Source organism: Littorina saxatilis, linkage group LG14 (genome assembly GCF_037325665.1).
Source record: "Littorina saxatilis isolate snail1 linkage group LG14, US_GU_Lsax_2.0, whole genome shotgun sequence".
Lineage (NCBI taxonomy): Eukaryota > Metazoa > Mollusca > Gastropoda > Littorinimorpha > Littorinidae > Littorina > Littorina saxatilis.
The window spans coordinates 28,597,114-28,622,309 of NC_090258.1; the positions used below are offsets into that span (position 1 = coordinate 28,597,114).

The window sequence follows — 25,196 nt, forward strand, 5'->3', positions numbered from 1 at the left end:
ATACGTGTATTTGAAGATCAGTCTTTCAGAACGATGACAAAGACCCTCCGGCATCTGTATAATGTTCCAGAACCCGAGAATTAATGGACGTTGTAACGGTTTTCCGTTAACAATTTGTAAACGTTTGTAACGTCCAAGAAACACATGTGACATGCACTTAACTGTGTACACTTTGCAAAGAATGGTGCCATTAATTGTGTGACAAGTTTCAGAAACATTCTTTCACGGGCTCAAAGGATATGATCGTTCGAAAAGAGGTGAAAAATACTGTCCGTGGTGTCTTTCGCGCAACTTTTTTTAAGGACTTTTTCTATAATTTTGTTTCTCGTTCTCCGATAGGATGCGTATAGCCTTCACGGATGATGCAAACAACTTGCTCAGTAGCAGTTGCAGAAAAGAACTGTTCATGTGCTGTGCTGTATAAGAAAGAAGTAAAGAAGACAAAGAATCAAATAGACAGAAGAATGAAGACATGACGTCATATGATTCAAAAATTATGACGTCAGATGGAGTCAACACTGGGTTTTTCTCATCGTCGTCTTGATAGTGGCGAGACACAATCTGGCATTTGCTGTGTCGAATCAGACAGTTAGAATGCTACGAAATGGAGCTGTGGACATCGCCAGGTTTTTAAGAGTTTGTAAGAGCATTGTCTCGAGGTCATAACGGCTTACTATACAGAGAACCGTTATCTGTCCGTTATGACACAGAGAGAGCGCCTTTTTGGTTGTCTCTTAATTCGTAAATCGTGAACATCAAGCTACGGGAACAGTCACACTCACACAAACTCAAAAAGTGTAATTATTTAGAGCTCTTCGGATTATTTTGTTATCATTAACACACAAACACACACGTAGTCACAGACAGATGCATAAACTCACGCGCTTGCACACCAAAACACCATGCCAAAGACAAATTTCAATAACAACACACCTAACAGCAGATCTTATATATATATAAAAAAAAAGGTTTCAATCGCTGAGCTTTGTGCAATTAACCTTGATAGTGTAAAGTGTGTGTCCTGATCACTCAGCCACCTTGATGTGAGTTTTGCAGACGTCATCGTCTAAAAATAGAACAGCGCTGTGGAGTGAGATTTTACTTTTTATTTCTTCAAAGTCATGAGGCTATATCATTTGAGCCCATGAAAGAATGCTTCTGAAACTTGGCACACATGTATGTAATGACACCATTTTTGGCAAAGTATACAAAGTTGCGTGCATGTCACATTAGTTTCCAGGACGTTACGAACGTTTGCAAATTTGTAACGGAAAACCGTTACAACGTCCATTCTCGGGTTCTGTTTGCTCCAAGTACTAGCGCGAATCCAGATGAGGGTCTTTGTCGTCGTTCTGTGAAATTTGGAAAGGCTGCTAATTGTAGTTTTAGATTTAATGCATATCAACTGCAGCTACCCAGAAAAAACACCATAAAACCCCTAGATTTTTTGCTGTTTTTCAGTTTTGTGGTCACTCTCTTTTACACGCTAGATCAGCCTGACAGCGCGACGGATTTGAACGAAATGTGCATGAACTGTTAGGTAAGAGACCAAATAAACTTTCGGATGTAAAAAATGTAAAATATCTTTCAGTTTAAGTCACTGTTTCGACGGTTCAAAGTGAATCGTGCCGTCAAAAAACGCCATTTTTGAGGGTAAGCGTGGTCACGGACCAGTGACGTCATACCCAGATATTGCTAAGATTCCAGAAACACAAAAAAAACTGCTGTTTAACATCTGGGCTATACCACTCAAAAAAAATACTATAACTTTTTGTGCTCAGTGTAGGTAGTATGCAAAAACCTCATATCTTAACACTTTACAACTAATAATACACGCACATACACAAACACACACGCACACACACACACACACACCAATGGTCGCTTGTGGTATTTATTTGTTTGATTGTTTAAAGAAGGGAGTATGTATATATGAACAAGTAATTTTTCTCTATATCATTCGCCTTTGCATAACGACGACCACCTTTCAAAAACGACCACTTTTGATCGGTCCCTTTGTGGTCCTCTTAGACAGGTTCGACTGTAGATTATAATGATATAATTCTGTGCCGTCGACTGACACTCGGACCAGCAGCTCGCTGCCCGCATGGCTGGCACTCGTTCAACGGTCACTGTTACGTCGTGCCGAACATGATGGGGGACTGGGAGGCCGCTAAGGTAAGTAAAAAATAAAAAATAAAAAAATAAAAAAATTGTTGGTTTGGGGTAACATGACCACACACGAAAAAATAGTCGGTAGGTAGGCTTTTTTCTTTTTATTTCAAATTTAGTCGAGTTCCGAGGAGGTTACTTCCCTTAGTCTCGGTATGGTTCGCAAAATGTGCTAAAAGTGTTTTGTTTTGTTTTGTTGTGAGAAATGTAAAACATGTTTTAGGGTCGGCGGGAAAAAAACAGGGACGGTCGGGTTACCCTAAACCAACATATTTGTTTTTTTGGCCACAGCAATATAAAGGATTGAATTCTAGGCTAAAATATTGATAACAATGTTATTATTTATTCATTTATTTATATTATAATTAACTGTTGTTGTTGTTGTTATTGTTGCTGTTGTTGTCAATAACAAACGTTCCAACAACTTACTTTTCTTGTTTTTTGATTCTTTAAAATTGTTTTTATGTCATTTTTGATGTGATTATCATCTTTTCTGTTTCTTTTTTTTTTTACCCGCAACCCTCCCCCACTTGTTAGTGCTTACCGAAACAGTTTGTGTGTGTATTTCTTGTTTGTGTTTGCTGGTGGGTATATTTGTATTTACCTGCTGTTGTGTGTGTGTGTGTGTGTGTGTGTGTGTGTGTGTGTGTGTGTGTGTGTAGGTGGTTTTACCGACAAATGGGGACGATTGTCACTGGAGAGCAGTCAAATGGGGACGCTTCCGACAAACGGGGACGTCCCCATTTGTCGGCCCGTGCGACCCCATTTGACTGGATTTGAGCAGATTGAGCGACCCCATTTGACTGCTTCCTAGCATCCCTGTGGACAAACGGACTGGATTTTCACACAGATTCATACACATATTTTAGCTCTGCACTTTGTGGTCTGCTCAACTAAACCATGTGATTTTTATCATGTGACTTCAAATGACTTTACAGTAACTGCTTTCATCAGAATTCAGTTTTTATTCAAATGCAGTCAAACTAAAACATTTATTTGAATTAAAAAAAAAAGTTATTGCATTTAATATATTTTATTAAGTATATTTTGAAAGAGTTCTGATTATTTGATCACGGTTTTTTTTGTATTAAAACAAAAACAAACACAGAAACATATACATTCCTGTAAGAAAAAAAAAATGATTACAATTATTTTGTTATGAGATTTATTTTAGGTTAATTCGAAGTGTTGTGTCTCATTATTACATCTTTTTTGTCGTGTTTATTGCAATTTTTATTTATTTTATTCATGTATCCCTAGGGGTTTTTTGAAATAAATATTGACTTGACTTGACTTATTGCGAAGTATGAACCGCGTAGGGGGAGCAAAGGAGGGAGGGAGAGAGAGAGGTACGGATGAAGGGAGGGAGAGAGAGAGGTACGGATGAAGGGAGGGAGAGAGAGAGGTACGGATGAAGGGAGGGAGAGAGAGAGGTACGGAGAAAGAGAGTGAGAGAGAGATAGAGGGAGCAAAGGAGGGAGGGAGAGAGAGAGGTATGGCGGAAGGGAGACAGAGAGAGGGGGCAAAGAAGGGAGGGAGAGAGAGAGGTACGGAGGAAGGGAGAGAGAGAGAGGGAGCAAAGGAGGGAGGGAGATAGAGAGGTATGGAGGAAGGGAGAGAGAGGCAGCAAAGGAGGGAGGGAGAGAGAGAGAGGTACGGAGGGAGGGAGAGAGAGAGGGAGCAAAGGAAAGACAGATAGAGAGAGAGGTAAGGAGGGAGGGAGAGAGAGATGGAGCAAAGAAGGGAGGGAGAGAGAGAGTTACGGAGGAAGGAAGAGAGAGAGAGGCAGCAAAGGAGGGAGGGAGAGAGAGAGGTAAGGAGGGAGGGAGAGAGAGAGGGAGCAAAGGAGAGAGGAAGAGAGAGAGGTACGGAGGGAGGGAGAGAGAGAGAGAGAGAGAGAGGTAAGGAGGGAGAGAGAGAGGGAGCAAAGGAGGGAGGGAGAGAGAGAGGTACGGAGGAAGGGAGGGAGAGAGAAAGGTATGGAGGAAGGGAGGGAGAGAGAGAGGTAGAGAGTAAGGGAGGGAGAGAGAGAGGTAAGGATGAAGGGAGGGAGAGAGGGAGAGAGAGAGGTTCGGAGAAATAGAATGAGAGAGAGATAGAGGGAGCAAAGGAGGGAGGGAGAGAGAGAGGTATGGAGGAAGGGAGAGAGAGAGAGAGGGGGCAAAGATGGAGGGAGAGAGAGAGAGGTACGGAGGAAGGGAGAGAGAGAGAGGGAGCAAAGGAGGAAGAGAGAGAGGTATGGAGGAAAGGAGAGAGAGGGAGCAAAGGAGGGAGGGAGAGAGAGGGAGCACAGGAGGGAGGGAAAGAGATAGGTACGGACGAAGGGATAGAGAGAGGGAGCAAAGGAGGGAGGGAGGGAGAGGGGTACGGAGGAAGGGAGAGAGAGAGGGAGCAAAGGAGAGAGGGAGAGAAAGGTACGGAGGAAGGAAGAGAGAGAGAGAGGGAGCAAAGGAGGGAGGGAGAGAGAGAGATACGGAGGAAGGGAGGGAGAGAGAGAGGTACGGAGGAATGGAGGGAGAGAGAGAGGTACGGAGTAAGGGAGGGAGAGAGAGAGGGGGAGCAAAGGAGGGAGGGAGAGAGAGAGGTACGGAGGAAGGGAGAGAGAGAGAGGGAGCAAAGGAGGGAGGGAGAGGGAGAGGTACGGAGGAAGGGAGGGAGAGAGGTACGGAGAAAGGGAGGGAGAGAGGTACGGAGGAAGGGAGAGTGAGAGAGAGGGAGCAAAGGAGGGAGGGTGAGAGAGAGGTATGGAGAAAGGGAGGGAGAGAGGGACGGAGGAAGGAAGGGAGAGAGAGAGGGAGCAAAGGAAAGAGGGAAAGAGAGAGGTACGGAGGAAGGGACGGAGAGAGAGAGGTACGAAGGAAGGGAGGGAGAGAGACAGGTACGGAGGAAGGGTAAGGAGAGAAAGAGGTACGCAGAAACGGAGGGAGAGAGAGAGAGAGGGAGCAAAGGAGGGAGGGAGAGAGAGGGAGCAAAGGAGGGAGGGAGAGAGAGAGATACGGAGGAAGGGAGGGAGAGAGAGAGGTACGGAGGAATGGAGGGAGAGAGAGAGGTACGGAGAAAGGGAGGGAGAGAGAGAGGGGGAGCAAAGGAGGGAGGGAGAGAGAGAGGTACGGAGGAAGGGAGGGAGAGAGAGGGAGCAAAAGAGGGAGGGAGAGGGAGAGGTACGGAGGAAGGGAGGGAGAGAGGTACGGAGAAAGGGAGGGAGAGAGGTACGGAGGAAGGGAGAGTGAGAGAGAGGGAGCAAAGGAGGGAGGGTGAGAGAGAGGTATGGAGAAAGGGAGGGAGAGAGGTACGGAGGAAGGAAGGGAGAGAGAGAGTGAGCAAAGGAAGGAGGGAAAGAGAGAGGTACGGAGGAAGGGAGGGAGAGAGAGAGGTACGAAGGAAGGGAGGGAGAGAGACAGGTACGGAGGAAGGGAAGGAGAGAAAGAGGTACGCAGAAACGGAGGGAGAGAGAGAGAGAGGGAGCAAAGGAGGGAGGGAGAGAGAGGGAGCAAAGGAGGGAGGGAGAAAGAAAGGTACGGAGGAAGGGAGGGAGAGAGAGGGAGCAAAGGAGGGAGGGAGAGAGAGAGGTATGGAGGAAGGGAGAGAGAGAGAGGGAGCAAAGGAGGGAGGGAGAGAGAGAGGTACGGAGGAAGGGAGAGAGAGAGAGGGAGCAAAGGAGGGAGGGAGAGAAAGGGGTATGGAGGAAGGGAGAGAGAGAGAGGGAGCAAAGGAGAGAGGGAGAGAAAGGTACGGAGGAACGAAGAGAGAGAGAGGGAGCAAAGGAGGGAGGGAGAGAGAGAGGTACGGAGGAAGAGAGGGAGAGAGAGAGGGAGCAAAGGAGAGAGGGAGAGAAAGGTACGGAGGAACGAAGAGAGAGAGAGGGAGCAAAGGAGGGAGGGAGAGAGAGGTATGGAGGAAGGGAGAGAGAGAGAGAGAGGGAGCAAAGGAGGGAGGGAGAGAGAGAGATACGGAGGAAGGGAGGGAGAGAGAGAGGTATGGAGGAAGGGAGGGAGAGAGAGAGGTGCGGGTAAAGGGAGGGAGAGAGAGAGAGGGAGCAAAGGAGGGAGGGAGAGAGAGAGATACGGAGGAAGGGAGGGACAGAGAGGGAGCAAAGGAGGGAGGGAGAGAAAGGTATGGAGGAAGGGAGAGAGAGAGAGGGAGCACATAAGGGAGGGAGAGAGAGAGGTATGGAGGAAGGGAGAGAGAGGGAGCAAAGGAAGGGGGAGAGAGAAAGGTACGGAGGAAGGGAGAGAGAGAGAGGGGGAGCAAAGGAGGCAGGGAGAGAGAGGGAGCACAGGAAGGAGGGAGTGAGAGGGGTATGGAGGAAGGGAGAGAGAGTCAGAGAGAGGGAGAAAAGGAGGGAGGGAGAGAGAGAGGTACGGTGGAAGGGAGAGAGAGAGAGAGGAAGCAAATGAGGGAGGGAGAGAGAGAGGTATGGAGGAAGGGAGGGAGAGAGAGAGGTACGGATAAAGGGAGGGAGAGAGAGAGAGGGATCAAAGGAGGGAGGGAGAGAGAGAGGTACGGAGGAAGAGAGGGAGAGATAGAGGTATGGAGGAAGGGAGGAAGATAGAGAGGTACGGAGGAAGGGAGGGAGAGAGAGAGGTACTGAGAAAGAGAGGGAGAGAGAGAGAGAGGGAGCAAAGGAGGAAGGGGGAGAGAGGGAGCAAAGGAGGAAGAGAGAGAGGTATGGAGGAAAGGAGAGAGAGAGGGAGCAAATGAAGGAGGGAGGGAGAGGGAGCAAAGGAGGGAGGGAGAGAGAGAGGTACGGAGGAAGGGAGAGAGAGAGAGAGCACATAAGGGAGGGAGAGAGAGAGGTACGGAGAGAGGGATGGAGAGAGAGAGAGGGAGCAAAGGAGGGAGGGAGAGAGAGAGAGGTACGGAGGAAGGGAGGGAGAGAGAGGGAGCACATAAGGGAGGGAGAGGGAGAGACAGACAGACAGACAGACAGACAGTTTTCACGCAAAAATGTTGTAAGGGTTGTGGCGTGGTGGAAAGGCGTTTGCCTCCGAAGCCGGTTTTTCTTCACTACGCAGAAGACAGAAACTGCAGAGCCGCTCTTCACTAAACTTTAAGTCTCTGTCTGACTGTTTGTAAACCGAATGTGGCTCTGATTGTATAACTTTTAACATCATTGGGATGAAATAAACACTCGATTTTATCGTCCCATCCCCCCAGATTACGTATGTGGACGGCCACTTATACCAAGGTGATACAAAGTACTCAATTTTATCCAATCTTAACAGATATTTTTAAATATCTTATCACCCCCACTCCCGTCATCCTTCTGTTTTTAACCAGCTCCCGATTTTTTTTTTAATTTTTAAATTTTTTTTTAACTATCGTATAAACCAATAATAGGCAATTTAGACCTTAATTTAAGCCCCTTAATTTTCGTTCGTTCGGTGTTTTTTCCCTATAACCCAGATCATGTTCTTAAAAGGCTAACACTACATGCCTATAGGACATGAATATATTTTGTCTGGTCGTAAGGAGTTTGAGATGAAAAGTGTTGTTTGATGCCAGCGCGGTAAAACTAGTATAGACATGTCCCTGGGTGTTACGATGACATCAGAGTTTAAACTGTTCTTTTTCTAAATTATTGTGGTTATCATTCTTAATTAGCGAGCCAATCCATCAGAGAAAAATGAAAAAAAAAGAAGTCATTTTCTCATGTCTCAAGGGAAAACCAGTGCCTTGCCTGTCTAAAATCACCTCCCGTTTGAGGAATTTTGCAGCCAGCGCAGTTACTTACAAGATATATTAACGTCCTACAGGCATAGATTGTTGGCCTCGGACAGGACTGGGGTAATATGATAAAAAAAAAAAATAGAGGAGGAAAAGAAAAGGGCAAGATCAAGCAAGCCCGACCGTGATAGGACCCAGGACCCACTCTCCATGAGTTCGGGAGGGGGGGGGGGGGGCAATAGGAGATATATGTTAAGGTCCTTGTAAGAGGAGTATTAATAATATTTCCTTTATATACGTTGACTTCCTAAGGGAAGGACCATTAAAAACATGGACTTTAATTCAATTATAGTTTCGTTAAAAAATGATAAAACTCGGGACCACCTGTTAAAAGGTTTAAAAGTGACAACATTGTAAGAAAAAATATAAAGAACATGCGCAAACACGTAATACTGACCTATAGGGAAATAAAATTGAGAGAAAACAGCTATCCTCTCGTTAATGTAATCATGTTTTAATGTAGAGACCAAAAAGCAATGTACTCACGTTAAAATGACGAACACGGAACGAATAACAGCGACGTTTCGACCTCCTGAAGAAGACCCTTAGATCGAAACGTCGCTGTTATTCGTTCCGTGTTCGTCATTTTAACGTGAGTACATTGCTTTTTGGTCTCTTTATTGTTCCCTCTCACGTGCAGTCGCCATTGTTTAATACATGTTTTAATGTGTTTTGTATAATCCGGAAGCAGGAGTTTAAAACCTATATATATATTAAGGGAAAAGTCTGGGTTGTGGCACTCGATCACTAGGTGGGGCACTGCCCTTCGCTCCCTGTTACCCGAGTCCCAATCCTCGTGGTAAGGCGTCCGCCCCGTGATCGGGAGGTCGTGGGTTCGAACCCCGGCCGGGTCATACCTAAGACTTTAAAATTGGCAATCTAGTGGCTGCTCCGCCTGGCGTCTGGCATTATGGGGTTAGTGCTAGGACTGGTTGGTCAGGTGTCAGAATAATGTGACTGGGTGAGACATGAAGCCTGTGCTGCGACTTCTGTCTTGTGTGTGGCGCACGTTATATGTCAAAAGCAGCACCGCCCTGATATGGCCCTTCGTGGTCGGCTGGGCGTTAAGCAAACAAACAAACAAACCCGAGTGCCAACAACAATAGGATGAGCATCAGAAGTGAAGATAAAGAGGGAATTTTTTTCTCTGCGCGCGCGCCAGCAAGCAGGATGTCTCAGAACTGAAGCGGTAATAGTATGATCTAATTACAGGCGATGGGTTTATGGGTCACGTGATTATATATATGAAGTCTTCTATCGCGCGCGTATCTCCAGACTCGGACTCAAGGCGCAGGGATCTATTTATGCCGTGTGAGATGGAATTTTTTTACACAATACATCATGCATTCACATCGACCAGCAGATCGCAGCCATTTCGGCGCATATCCTACTTTTCACGGCCTATTATTCCAAGTCACACGGGTATTTTGGTGGACATTGTTTTATCTATGCCTATACAATTTTGCCAGGAAAGACCCTTTTGTCAATCGTGGGATCTTTAACGTGCACACCCCAATGTAGTGTACACGAAGGGACCTCGGTTTTTCGTCTCATCCGAAAGACTAGCACTTGAACCCACCACCTAGGTTAGGAAAGGGGGGAGAAAATTGCTAACGCCCTGACCCAGGGTCGAACTCGCAACCTCTCGCTTCCGAGCGCAAGTGCGTTACCACTCGGCCACCCAGTCCACGTGATGTGGGGGCGGAGCCAAACATTGGTTGATACTTACTGTGTTGACATTAGTTCATTGGCCCCGCCCCAACATCATATGACTTACTAATCCATGGGCTATCATTGGTTCATGTTTTTGGCGCTAAACTATCTGACAGGTAAAGAACTATTTTGATGTGACACGTTATTACTTGTATTATTATTGGTGCAAATACGCGCAGTGTTTAAAACCACTTGGCGGACAGAACTGTGCATTCTCACAATTCGACACTTACTACATCCATAATAACCACACCGTTGATCAATCGCTGAGAAATGGCACAAATGACAGTTGGGGAAAACATTCAGAAGTTGGAATGATCTTACCGAACGGCTGGCAGACTTTTCCAGAAAGAACGATTTGGTGTACGAGGTCAAATACAGTCGTGCTGTTCAACTTGCGAACAAGAATTCAAAACAGCCTTTTCCAGACGAACTGAAGTATGCATACGCAAAACTTGTGTGCAAGTACTCAGGAAAAGGACGACTCACAGGCCGAGGTGCGAAGAGGAGCAATGGGTAAGCGGATTAATATTTAGTTGCTATACTTCTTATGCGTCCTTGTCACAGATAGTAAGTCGTATGAATGTTTAATTTTAATATTATTATTATTTTTTTTTTTTAGGTTTACAATGTTTCAACATTCATTCCAGTATCGACTGACATTTTAACGAGTGCGGAAAGTCTGTCTGTCTGTCTGTCTGTCTGTCTGTCTGTCTGTCTGTCTGTCTGTCTGTCTGTCTCTCTCTCTCTCTCTCTCTCTCTCTCTGCGCGCACTTCTTCTTCTTTGTCGGACAGATTTTTCCCACAAATGACCAGGAAACCAGATTACGTAAGCCGTGTCAGCTGTACCCTTTGTAAAAGTCAGCGTAGCTCGAGAACGGCATTGAAGTATTTTCGGTGTTCTTTACCTTGCCCAGGAAGCAGCGCACACTCGAGTCAAGGACGTCGTAAAATGGCCCTCGGTCAAGTTTTCACCGAGAACCATTTTATGATGTCCTTAACAATTATAAGGATAAGGATAAGATTTTATATAGTCCATGAGGGTAACCTCACAGAAATTCGGGCTGCTTTCTCCCTGGGGAAAGCGAGCTGCCATACAGTATACGGCGCTACCCATTTTTTTTTCCTGCATGCGTGTATTCATGTTTCCAAGCCCTGAGACTTAATGCAGTGTGAGATGGAATTTTTTATACTTTATTCCAAGTCACACGGGTATTTGGTGGACATTTTTATCTATGCCTATACAATTTTGCCAGGAAAGACCCTTTTGTCAATCGTGGGATCTTTAACGTGCACACCCCCAATGTAGTGTACACGAAGGGACCTCGGTTTTTCGTCTCATCCGAAAGACTAGCACTTGAACCCACCACTTGAAAGGGGGGAGAAAATTGCGGCCTGACCCAGGCCTGAACACGCAACCTCTCGCTTCCGAGCGCAAGTGCGTTACCACTCGGCCACCCGGCCGGCCACCCATGTGTTAGTCGGCTTAGAATATGCGCGCAGGTTTCAAAGTTTTGATCCATTCGATTATCTCAACAGACATCCTTTGATTGTAAAGTTGAATGCGGGCACATGATGGTTGAAAATACTTAACTTGAAAGTTTCCCGCTGTGGTAGATTTTTATGGTGGTTGTCACACAGGCAGCGACGGCTTTACTGGTCGGAGCCAGTTGTGCGTTACCTCGCTTTTGCCTTTAATGACTGACTGACTGGCTGACTTTGGGGATTGACGTCCTCTTAGGTAACTAGGATCTATTTGGGAACATTTACTGTGATACTGTAAGAGGAGCAAGAAAAGAAAAGAAAAAATATTTTTTTTAAAAATAGGGTATGAGGGGGGGGGGGGTAGATGGGGGGAGGGATGAGACCATGGAACTAGTTTTTAGAAGTTATGCAATAAAACATTTAAACATTGTAGGATCAGACCACCTCGCCGTATCTAATCTTAGACACCGTACGTTATTAGACGCGAAAGTGCAATACTTAATGATCCGCTCAAAGCACTGTTGAAGCAACAATTTGTCTTTTGGTCGCAGATAAGGACATACTCTATCAAAACATGTGAATATACGTCTCAAGCATGACTAAACGCCCCGAAGGGCTCCGTCTAGTAACTCTATTTTTGATATCGTTTTTTAAATGTCAGCAATTTGCAATGAGGTCACCCATCATAAAATAAGGTTATTAATTATTTCCATACGCCATCTAAGTGAAACGGAGGCATTTTGTATCGCTGATTTTATTTACAAACTGCTCTTGCAGCGGATCATTTGATCGGAACTAAATAAGTAAAGTGAAAATAGGTAAACAAATATATAGATGGATAAATCAGAAAACAAGATTGCAAAACATAAACACGTTCATAAAACATGTTAGTTTCCACTATTGCCGTAAACAAGTTCTCTGCAAAAACATTGAAAGTCAAATACTGTTTTCGCCTCTGTTTCTTCTTGTTGTTGATTTTTTACATTAATTTTAGTCAAGTCTTGTAGATTTTATCTTTGAAATATTTGCTTTGTGTTTCGTAACAGAATTAACTATGGTATTGTGTTGCTTAGTACTTGATGCATGAATTGGCGTCTCGCAGAATTAAACGCCGCTGAGGAAGGCCTGGCAACAGGTCGAAAATTTGGGCTGCCACTTGAAATTCTTTGTTAGGCTTTTCTTTTCCTTGATTTTGTTGACATCTCTCTCTCTCTCTCTTTCTCTGTGTATGTGTGTGTGTGTGTGTGTCTATCTCTCTCTCTCTCTTTCTCTCTCTCTTTTCTCTCTCTCTCTTTTCTCTCTCTCTCTTTTCTCTCTCTCTCTCTTTTCTCTCTCTCTCTCTCTCTCTCTCTCTCTCTCTCTCTCTCTCTCTCTCTCTCTCTCTCTCTCTCTCTCTCTCTCTCTCTCTCTCTCTCTCTCTCTTTCCCTGCCTCACAAACACAAATACACACGCACTAACACACACAAAGCAGCAGGCTGGGATGCGGCAAATTGGGTAAGGCAGACAGGGATACGGCAAGTTGGGAGAGGCAGGATGGGATGCCGCCAACGCATCTAGCAGTGCAAATTCTACAGGGTGGGGGGGGGGGGGGGGGCGTTCTTTTAAATCAAGTTTTGCCCAGTTTTGATTTTGCCGGTTTTGGTAATCCTACATTCCTCCGTGCGACAGCGGACTAAATGCGCATTTAAAACTATTTAGATGTTTTGCTTAAATTTTGACTTGGAGCGAATTAAATTAAAACATCTTGTTCGTTGTGCTTTTGTTTTAAATTAAAGAGTATTCCATTTCTAAATTAAATATCACTTGCCTGTTAGCTCTTTATTGTTGTTGCAATAGTTGTATATACTTGGAAGAAAAAAAAGGCATACAACGAGACAGTTATGGTAGCCAAAGAAGCAAATATGAATAAGAGACCTTCCTCCGTTTTTACGTTTTACTGACAGATGACTCAATTCGTCATCAATGACTTGTTATTGGCGCCACAAAGCCAAGAACTCACCCTTTTTCCTCCGGCGAGTATGACTCCAGGGCGTAACTCCACACACTCAGATTTGTTCAAGTGGTCTGTATTCCCAATGGGTAGGGAGGGGGGGCATGAAACCTGCTTAAGTGTGCCAGGTAACGTGTCACTATTTCAAGAAAACAAAACACCACAAAAGCTTCTTGTGTGATTAAAGAATTACTCAAGCGAGCGATAAGTGTGTGATCACATCCGTTCTGTACCCCAGGACAGCTTTAGAGAATGCGTCATACTCATTCAGCTATTTCCTTGTTCATGATCGAAAAGAATGGAAAGCTCCAAAACAAAAACAATCTTTGGAACTTTAAGCAAAGGGTTCTCTGAAGTTTCAACAATCATTTCAAGATATTGCCTTGACCGGGGAAAGATAACATAGATGGGTAAAAGCCGGCAAATATTTCATGAACTGATACACGTAAAATTGACGGGTGTAAGCCAGCAAATATTGTATGGACTATAAAAGCCTAAAAAGGAAGAACAGTGTTCTTGTTACGGCGATGACCTTAAAGGTTATCTCACAGAATGTTGTTTGAAACCCAACAGAAACAAATAAAAACAAAAACAAAAAGGTCAGACATTTAACGTAAGAGTTTAGAATAGGATGCTTCGAAAAACTTATTGAATTAGTTATACATGTATACATCTGTTGAAGGCTTCTCGGTACCGTAAATATAAAAGAAGGCGAACATTCAAAGAACTATTGAGGTAGGGGTCCAAATCAAAAGTAACGAAATTGCCTTACTTTTGTTCTTAACCAATATACATTCAACATTTAATATACATGCCAAGCGTTTCAAGGGTGCTGCCAATTGTTTCTTTCAGCATTTGTTGAACATTTATTAACACTGTTTCTACAAGTAGACCCAAATTGATTTAGTCTTAAATTCCAACACAACGGGTTTTTTCTATACTGCATTTTACGTTTGACAAGAAACCTGATTTAGACCACCCAGATACGGTATTTGCAAAATATTTATCTCTTTTATATCATTTTTCAAAATTGTTGTTTATGAAATCGAAAATCACATCGAAAAATGTCACTATTCGATGTTCCCTCACTAATCTGGGTGTGAAGGGTTTTCTTGAAGCAGACACCGGGGCTTGCTAAACGATTGCCGCTTAAGCGGAGGGGAGTCAAGCGTGATTAAGTGCCTGGCCTGCCAATTGACACCTACCGGCGAAAACACACAATAGGCCACAAGGAAGTTTTCTTTTGTCGGAGAACAAGGAAGAGGCATGCTGGCTGTCTCTGGATCATAATTATGTAGACTATCTTTGAATATGTCCGAGTTTGTTTATGTTTGAGAAGGAGTACGCACAAGACAGACAGACAAGCAAATAACATATAGACACTAAACAATCTAAGTAGTAAATGGATTTATGCTGATCTGTATGTGAGCAGCACACGTCTTCAGATGTCTATAAAAAGATGTATGAGCAACTGCAGAACTAAAACATGCAGAATATTATGAAGCATCGATTGGAGATAACTATTGCGAGCATGACCAAAATGTGAAATCATGTTTTTGACAGTTTTGAACTGCCAAAATGAAGTGAGGAAATGGAGTTTATCTTTTAAGCATTGCAAGGGGTTCTAGAACTGTCCGAGGGGGTATTGGGAGATAAGTGTTACCATACATGGTGTACCTCAATCAACATTAGACATTCAGTGACTTTAAAACAGCCCTTACAGGCATGATCAGCGCGTTTTCCATGGATGATTGCGTTCATGTCTTTGATGAATTTGTCTCGACATTGCGCGTGTGTAACTTCACAACGAAGGGGTTAATTTGTCCAGTACTTTGAGTTTAAGAAATAATTGTTATGGTCATATTTGTTGTGCAAAAACTTCAGTTCGACCATTTTACACAGTTTTGAATGTTTATTTATTTATTTATTTATTTATTTATTTATTTATTTATTTATTAAGGAGATTTCTATAGCGCATAACGAAAAGCACTATGCGCTTTACAATATCACTAAGTATAAGCACACGCAAACATACTCTGATTAAATAGAACTTAGTTTAGCAAGACATACTAAGAACACTAAACATTTGAGTTCATACAAAAATTGAGAACTAAATTAAATACTGGACAAGCGATTTAAATAAGCTTAAGGCCTACACCAACTGCAATGGGCTAATTCAAATACAAAAGTTTAGTTAACTATAAAAGGCAGTGCATAAAACTCCATAATCCTAAGAGGGTCAAACAAATAAGAAACATAAGACTAGATAGTGTCTGTAAAAGAAGCCGACATTTACCCTTTTCTCCAACATTTGTTCCAAAACACACCTCCGAATGATTGTCGATGACTCGAAAGCTTTCCTATCTTGTGATTGCCTTGAACCTAGCTACAACTGCTTTGTGTTTAATAACTATCATCATGTATTGAATCCCGTGCTCTTTCTTCGGCGGAGGTGGGAGGGGGAGGGGGTTAGATATTTTGCTGGTAGTATTTTTTTCGACCGAGTTATCTATATTCGTTGGGCAGTTTTCTTTGTCGGACAGATTTTTCACACAAATGACCAGGAAACCAGATTACGTAAGCCGTGTCAGCTGTACCCTTTGTAAAAGTCAACGTAGCTCGAGAACGGCATTGAAGTATTGGTGTTCTTTACCTTGCCCAAGAAGCAGCGCATATGAGAATACGTCACACACTCGAGTCAAGGACGTCGTAAAATGGCCCTCGGTCAAGTTTTCACCGAGAACCATTTTATGATGTCCTTAACAATTATGTGTTAGTCGGCTTAGAATATGCGCGCAGGTTTCAAAGTTTTGATCCATTCGATTATCTCAACAGACATCCTTTGATTGTAAAGTTGAATGTGGGCACATGATGGTTGAAAATACTTAACTTGAAAGTTTCCCGCTGTGGTAGATTTTTATGGTGGTTGTCACACAGGCAGCGACGGCTTTACTGGTCGGACCCAGTTGTGCGTTACCTCGCTTTTGCCTTTAATGACTGACTGACTGGCTGACTTTGGGGATTAACGTCCTCTGAGGTAACTAGGATCTATTTGGGAACATTTACCGTGATACTGTAAGAGGAGCAAGAAAAGAAAAGAAAAAAGATTTAAAACAAAATAGGGGATGAGGGGTGGGGGTAGATGGGGGGAGGGATGAGACCATGGAACTAGTTTTTAGAAGTTATGCAATCAAACATTTCAATGAATCAATGAGTCTTATATCGCGCATATTCCGTGGGTACAGTTCTAGGCGCTCTGCAGTGATGCCGTGTGAGATGAAATTTTATACGGCCAGTAGATTGCAGCCATTTCGGCGCATATTTACCTTTCACGGCCTATTATTCCAAGTCACACGGGTATAGGTAGACAATTATTAACTGTGCCTAAGCAATTTTGCCAGGAAAGACCCTTTTGTCAATCGTGGGATCTTTAACGTGCACACCCAATGTAGTGTACACATTTAAACATTGTAGGCTCAGACCACTTCGCCGTATTTAATTTTAGACACCGTACGTTATTAGACGCGAAAGTGCAATACTTAATGATCCGCTCAAAGCACTGTTGAAGCAACAATTTGTCTTTTGGTCGCAGATAAGGACATACTCTATCAAAACATGTGAATATATGTCTCAAGCATGACTAAACGCCCCGAAGGGCTCCGTCTAGTAACTCTATTTTTGATATCGTTTTTTAAATGTCAGCAATTTGCAATGAGGTCACCCATCATAAAATAAGGTTATTAATTATTTCCATACGCCATCTAAGTGAAACGGAGGCATTTTGTATCGCTGATTTTATTTACAAACTGCTCTTGCAGCGGATCATTTGATCGGAACTAAATAAGTAAAGTGAAAATAGGTAAATAAATATATAGATGGATAAATCAGAAAACAAGATTGCAAAACATAAACACGTTCATAAAACATGTTAGTTTCCACTATTGCCGTAAACAAGTTCTCTGCAAAAACATTGAAAGTCAAATACTGTTTTCGCCTCTGTTTCTTCTTGTTGTTGATTTTTTACATTAATTTTAGTCAAGTCTTGTAGATTTTATCTTTGAAATATTTGCTTTGTGTTTCGTAACAGAATTAACTATGGTATTGTGTTGCTTAGTACTTGATGCATGAATTGGCGTCTCGCAGAATTAAACGCCGCTGAGGAAGGCCTGGCAACAGGTCGAAAATTTGGGCTGCCACTTGAAATTCTTTGTTAGGCTTTTCTTTTCCTTGATTTTGTTGACATCTCTCTCTCTCTCTCTTTCTCTGTGTATGTGTGTGTGTGTGTCTCTCTCTCTCTCTCTTTCTCTCTCTTTCTCTCTCTCTCTCCCCCTTTCTCTCTCTCCCCCCTCTCTCTCTCTCTTTCTCTCTCTCTCCCCCTCTCTCTCTTTATTTTCTCTCTATCTCTGATTCTCTCAGTCTCTCTCTCTCTCTCTCTCTCTCTCTCTCTCTCTCTCTCTCTCTCTCTCTCTCTTTCCCTGCCTCACAAACACAAATACACACGCACTAACACACACAAAGCAGCAGGCCGGGATGCGGCAAATTGGGTAAGGCAGACTGGGATACGGCAAGTTGGGAGAGGCAGGATGGGATGCCGCCAACGCATCTAGCAGTGCAAATTCTACAGGTGGGGGGGGGGGGGGGGGGGGGCGTTCTTTTAAATCAAGTTTTGCCCAGTTTTGATTTTGCCGGTTTTGGTAATCCTACATTCCTCCGTGCGACAGCGGACTAAATGCGCATTTAAAACTATTTAGATGTTTTGCTTAAATTTTGACTTGGAGCGAAATAAATTAAAACATCTTGTTCGTTGTGCTTTTGTTTTAAATTAAAGAGTATTCCATTTCTAAATTAAATATCACTTGCCTGTTAGCTCTTTATTGTTGTTGCAATAGTTGTATATACTTGGAAGAAAAAAAAGGCATACAACGAGACAGTTATGGTAGCCAAAGAAGCAAATATGAATAAGAGACCTTCCTCCGTTTTTACGTTTTACTGACAGATGACTCAATTCGTCATCAATGACTTGTTATTGGCGCCACAAAGCCAAGAACTCACCCTTTTTCCTCCGGCGAGTATGACTCCAGGGCGTAACTCCACACACTCAGATTTGTTCAAGTGGTCTGTATTCCCAATGGGTAGGGAGGGGGGGGGGCATGAAACCTGCTTAAGTGTGCCAGGTAACGTGTCACTATTTCAAGAAAACAAAACACCACAAAAGCTTCTTGTGTGATTAAAGAATTACTCAAGCGAGCGATAAGTGTGTGATCACATCCGTTCTGTACCCCAGGACAGCTTTAGAGAATGCGTCATACTCATTCAGCTATTTCCTTGTTCATGATCGAAAAGAATGGAAAGCTCCAAAACAAAAACAATCTTTGGAACTTTAAGCAAAGGGTTCTCTGAAGTTTCAACAATCATTTCAAGATATTGCCTTGACCGGGGAAAGATAACATAGATGGGTAAAAGCCGGCAAATATTTCATGAACTGATACACGTAAAATTGACGGGTGTAAGCCAGCAAATATTGTATGGACTATAAAAGCCTAAAAAGGAAGAACAGTGTTCTTGTTACGGCGATGACCTTAAAGGTTATCTCACAGAATGTTGTTTGAAACCCAACAGAAACAAATAAAAACAAAAACAAAAAGGTCAGACATTTAACGTAAGAGTTTAGAATAGGATGCTTCGAAAAACTTATTGAATTAGTTATACATGTATACATCTGTTGAAGGCTTCTCGGTACCGTAAATATAAAAGAAGGCGAACATTCAAAGAACTATTGAGGTAGGGGTCCAAATCAAAAGTAACGAAATTGCCTTACTTTTGTTCTTAACCAATATACATTCAACATTTAATATACATGCCAAGCGTTTCAAGGGTGCTGCCAATTGTTTCTTTCAGCATTTGTTGAACATTTATTAACACTGTTTCTACAAGTAGACCCAAATTGATTTAGTCTTAAATTCCAACACAACGGGTTTTTTCTATACTGCATTTTACGTTTGACAAGAAACCTGATTTAGACCACCCAGATACGGTATTTGCAAAATATTTATCTCTTTTATATCATTTTTCAAAATTGTTGTTTATGAAATCGAAAATCACATCGAAAAATGTCACTATTCGATGTTCCCTCACTAATCTGGGTGTGAAGGGTTTTCTTGAAGCAGACACCGGGGCTTGCTAAACGATTGCCGCTTAAGCGGAGGGGAGTCAAGCGTGATTAAGTGCCTGGCCTGCCAATTGACACCTACCGGCGAAAACACACAATAGGCCACAAGGAAGTTTTCTTTTGTCGGAGAACAAGGAAGAGGCATGCTGGCTGTCTCTGGATCATAATTATGTAGACTATCTTTGAATATGTCCGAGTTTGTTTATGTTTGAGAAGGAGTACGCACAAGACAGACAGACAAGCAAATAACATATAGACACTAAACAATCTAAGTAGTAAATGGATTTATGCTGATCTGTATGTGAGCAGCACACGTCTTCAGATGTCTATAAAAAGATGTATGAGCAACTGCAGAACTAAAACATGCAGAATATTATGAAGCATCGATTGGAGATAACTATTGCGAGCATGACCAAAATGTGAAATCATGTTTTTGACAGTTTTGAACTGCCAAAATGAAGTGAGGAAATGGAGTTTATCTTTTAAGCATTGCAAGGGGTTCTAGAACTGTCCGAGGGGGTATTGGGAGATAAGTGTTTCCATACATGGTGTACCTCAATCAACATTAGACATTCAGTGACTTTAAAACAGCCCTTACAGGCATGATCAGCGCGTTTTCCATGGATGATTGCGTTCATGTCTTTGATGAATTTGTCTCGACATTGCGCGTGTGTAACTTCACAACGAAGGGGTTAATTTGTCCAGTACTTTGAGTTTAAGAAATAATTGTTATGGTCATATTTGTTGTGCAAAAACTTCAGTTCGACCATTTTACACAGTTTTGAATGTTTATTTATTTATTTATTTATTTATTTATTTATTAAGGAGAATTCTATAGCGCATAACGAAAAGCACTATGCGCTTTACAATATCACTAAGTATAAGCACACGCAAACATACTCTGATTAAATAGAACTTAGTTTAGCAAGACATACTAAGAACACTAAACATTTGAGTTCATACAAAAATTGAGAACTAAATTAAATACTGGACAAGCGATTTAAATAAGCTTAAGGCCTACACCAACTGCAATGGGCTAACTCAAATACAAAAGTTTAGTTAACTATAAAAGGCAGTGCATAAAACTCCATAATCCTAAGAGGGTCAAACAAATAAGAAACATAAGACTAGATAGTGTCTGTAAAAGAAGCCGACATTTACCCTTTTCTCCAACATTTGTTCCAAAACACACCTCCGAATGATTGTCGATGACTCGAAAGCTTTCCTATCTTGTGATTGCCTTGAACCTAGCTACAACTGCTTTGTGTTTAATAACTATCATCATGTATTGAATCCCGTGCTCTTTCTTCGGCGGAGGTGGGAGGGGGCGGGGGGGGGTTAGATATTTTGCTGGTAGTATTTTTTTCGACCGAGTTATCTATATTCGTTGGGCAGTTTTCTTTGTCGGACAGATTTTTCACACAAATGACCAGGAAACCAGATTACGTAAGCCGTGTCAGCTGTACCCTTTGTAAAAGTCAACGTAGCTCGAGAACGGCATTGAAGTATTGGTGTTCTTTACCTTGCCCAAGAAGCAGCGCATATGAGAATACGTCACACACTCGAGTCAAGGACGTCGTAAAATGGCCCTCGGTCAAGTTTTCACCGAGAACCATTTTATGATGTCCTTAACAATTATGTGTTAGTCGGCTTAGAATATGCGCGCAGGTTTCATTGAAAGTCAAATACCGTTTTCGCCTCTGTTTCTTCTTGTTGATTTTTTACATTAATTTTAGTCAAGTCTTGTAGATTTTATCTTTGAAATATTTGCTTTGTGTTTCGTAACAGAATTAACTATGGTATTGTGTTGCTTAGTACTTGATGCATGAATTGGCGTCTCGCAGAATTAAACGCCGCTGAGGAAGGCCTGGCACTTGAAATTCTTTGTTAGGCTTTTCTTTTCCTTGATTTTGTTGACATCTCTCTCTCTCTCTCTTTCTCTGTGTATGTGTGTGTGTGTCTCTCTCTCTCTCTCTCTCTCTTTCTCTCTCTCTTTCTCTCTCTCTCCCCCTTTCTCTCTCTCCCCCCTCTCTCTCTCTCTTTCTCTGTCTCCCCCTCTCTCTCTCTCTATTTTCTCTCTCTCTTTCTCTCTCTCTCTCAGTCACTCTCTCTCTCTCTCTCTCTCTCTCTCTCTCTCTCTTTCCCTGCCTCACAAACACAATTACACACGCACTAACACACACAAAGCAGCAGGCCGGGATGCGGCAAATTGGGTAAGGCAGACTGGGATACGGCAAGTTGGGAGAGGCAGGATGGGATGCCGCCAACGCATCTAGCAGTGCACATTCTACAGGGGGGGGGGGGGGGGGGGGCGTTCTTTTAAATCAAGTTTTGCCCAGTGTTGATTTTGCCGGTTTTGGTAATCCTACATTCCTCCGTGCGCATTTAAAACTATTTAGATGTTTTGCTTAAATTTTGACTTGGAGCGAAATAAATTAAAACATCTTGTTCGTTGTGCTTTTGTTTTAAATTAAAGCGTATTCCATTTCTAAATTAAATATCACTTGCCTGTTAACTCTTTATTGTTGTTGCAATAGTTGTATATACTTGGAAGAAAAAAAAGGCATACAACGAGACAGTTATGGTAGCCTGATTTAGACCACCCAGATACGGTATTTGCAAAATATTTATCTCTTTTATATTATTTTTCAAAATTGTTGTTTATGAAATCGAAAAATCACATCGAAAAATGTCACTATTCGATGTTCCCTCACTTAATCTGGGTGTGAAGGGCTTTCTTGAAGCAGACACCGGCGCTTGCTAAACGATTGCCGCTTAAGCGGAGGGGAGTCAAGCGTGATTAAGTGCCTGGCCTGCCAATTGACACCTACCGGCGAAAACACATAATAGGCCACAGTTTCTCTATTTTTCACATAACGTTTCACTCTTAAAGTTTTTAACAAAAGGTGGTCCTTAGTTTTAACATCTTTTTTGAAATAATATATGAATTAAAGATTATGCTTTTAATGGACACATTTTCACACACATGACCAGGAAACCGGATTACGTAAGCCGTGTCAGCTGCAACCTTTGTAAAAGTCAACGTAACTCGAGAACGGCATTGAAGTACTTTCGGTGTTCTTTACATTGTCCAAGAAGCAATGCACTTGACACACTCGGGTTGTGCTTGGTTTGGCCATAAACACTATCTAGTCAAGGACGTCGTAAAATGGCCCTCGATCAAGTTTTCACCGAGAACCATTTTATGATGTACGTCCTTGACTATTATGTGTTAGTCGGCTTAGAATATGCGCGCAGGTTTGAAAGTTTTGAACCATTCGATTATCTCAACAGACATCCTTTGATGTAGTGGAGTAGTGGTAGGTGTCACGAAATGGGATATAAGTCTGTGATAATGGTGATGTTTATTATCATGAAAATGTTCGTGCCACCCACGCGCTTTTTCACGCTAGAAGCCAACAAAAAAGCTTATTTCATGTTGATTAATCACATTACTAATGAAAGTCTTATGTTTTCTCGTGCGCACGTGTGCGTGTGTGTGTGTGGGAAAATATTAAACAGCTGTGCTTTCATGTTACCATTCAGAGGGTGCTTTGATCATAATTAAGCTTTAAGCCCGCGTGAGAAACAGACGATACTTCTGCACGTATGGTTTGATATCTGCCGGGAACATTTTTTATGACTTGTATAATTTGACTGATTAGGCAAAGGGATTACACGAAACCGACTCAAGCCTTGTTGAATGTCAAAGAATTCAAGCATGCCGAAGTGTCTGTACGGGCCTGAGGAAAAGCACCTTCGGTAACCGTTTCATGTCCAATCCTAAAACGTGTATGGGAATACTTTAAGCATAACATTCGGGTGGTTTTTTTCCGAATAGAAAATATATAATACATCCATGCGATTTTACGGAATAACTCTGTTAAGTGTTTTTGTTATTGTTGCCAGAACAGCATGATCATATTCTGTAAGATAAAATCGGTTATTGTCAGTTTGTTTGTTTCCTTTTGTACACAGCGAAAACAAAATCGAATAGAAATTATACATCCATGCATTTTTCATGGAATAACTCCCTGAAGTGGTGTTGTTGTTGTTGTTGTTGTTGTTGTTGTTGTTGTTGTTGTTGTTGTTGTTGTTGCGAGAACAGCTTGATAATATTCTGTGAGATAAAATCGGTTTTTGTTAGTTTGTTTTATTTTGTACAATAAAGATATTAAACATTTTTCGCCAAGATTTCATGGTCTCGCCTAGGTGACAATGGCCGCAAGCATAAACGTTGTTTTGACCACGAGTTGAATGTATGTACATTTCTATTTGTGTCCCCAGAATAAGATTCTATTTGGGACATGAGGTGGTTGTACGCTAAGAAAAAGCTGGGTGTGTGGGGGTGGGGCCGGGGCCGGGAGGATGACGGGAGTGGGGCTGTACAAGTTAAAAGTTGCGTTGATAAAAGTTATAAGCGTTTGGTATTGGGCGTTGAGAATCATCCAATACAATTGACACTGGACATTTGAAGACGCAACAGTGGTCGACACGGGGAGCATCATAAACACCGCCCAATTGGATTGCATGACTTGACCGTCCTGCAGTGATGTCGTTCTCGTCGGCTATTGGTCAGTGGATTTTGAGAGCGCACGTGTGTTACAGTACTACCTGGTTGGCCAGTACTGTCTGGTCAAATGGGTCAAAATAGCCATTTCTGCACTTTCGCTGCTTGTGGAAGACACTTCAAATACTCCTATGATACGAGTGATAAATATCAAGCCTACTGACAAACTGCCACATTTTCGCGTTTCGTTACATTTTCATTTTTATGTAATTTTCTCAAGCAATGGGAACTCCCGGGGATTCCCCTTTTACGCGCGCGTCATGAAGTTCGGCTGCAAAATGCACATGTCGCTATTTTCCATCTGTGCCCTGCTTGTAGCGTTTTGTGGCAAAAGAGGACTTGCGGCAGACAAAGAGGACGAGAAGAATGTAAGCCGGTATACACATATATGCAATTGTGGCAAACTATCATTCATTGAATGTGTTGCATTGTAGTGATCTAGTTCCGTTTTTCCTTTTTGCCCCCCCCCCCCCCCCCCTCCACCAGCCCCCACCCCCAACACACACACACACACACACACACACACTGCGGCACACACAGACACACACAAACACACACACACACAGAGTACAGAGAAAGAGAGAGAGAGAGAGAGAGAGAGAGAGAGAGAGAGAGAGAGAGAGAGAGAGAGAGAGAGAGAACCATCCCACAAAGAGAAACTTGAAAGCGTAATAATAACTGGCGAGCCCGGAGTGAGGACGATACTAGCTGTGGCTCTGACTCATAACCTTGACCGACTTATAGCATCCTGCTTAATACTAAAGACCGTGTTACATAGTCGTTTTTTCGTTAGTTTCGTTCTGTTAATTCTGTCCGGTTGATTTTTCTTCTACTGGCCATTGTCATATTACAGACACAAGTGACAAGCATTTGCCAGGTATCATATGTTCTTGCAGTAAATGTTTACTTAATTTGTGTTAGATGTACTTGACATCAAACTGCATTACAGTCGTATTACATAGTTTACATAATTTATCACCGGTTTCCTATCCGCTTGACTTAGATTTTACCATTTTCCATTCTTGTATCAATGTGGATTTTTTGTTTCTGTTAAAACACTGATTTTAAACAGACAGTTTAAAAGTGAGAGACTTTTAGTGCTTATGTTTGTCATGAGTGTCTGAGCTTTGAAGCAGCAGGAAATTGCGGCATTTTCTTCAAATAAACATGATGTCTGCAGTTGACACGCGCGCTCACATAAGAGAGAGAGAGAAAGAGAGAGAGAGAGAGCGAGAAGGAGAGAGAGAGAGAGCGAGATATAGAGAGAGAGCGAGAGAGAGAGAGAGAGAGAGAGAGAGAGAAAGAGGGAGGAAGAGAGAGATAGATATAAAGAGAGAGAGAGAGATAAAGAGAGAGAGATAAAGAGAGA

The 25,196-nt window shown here is 42.5% G+C and overlaps 1 protein-coding gene across 2 annotated transcripts in view; it reads left to right on the forward strand.

Moving 5' to 3' along the window:
- The window catches only part of LOC138947502 (perlucin-like protein), a 47,480-nt gene that overhangs the window by 3,861 nt on the left and 18,423 nt on the right, over positions 1–25,196 (forward strand). For both annotated transcript variants that reach the window (XM_070318983.1, XM_070318982.1), the window contains exon 3: positions 2,096–2,178. In XM_070318983.1, coding sequence (XP_070175084.1) covers positions 2,096–2,178 — 83 coding nt within the window. The remainder of the gene's footprint in view (positions 1–2,095; positions 2,179–25,196) is intronic.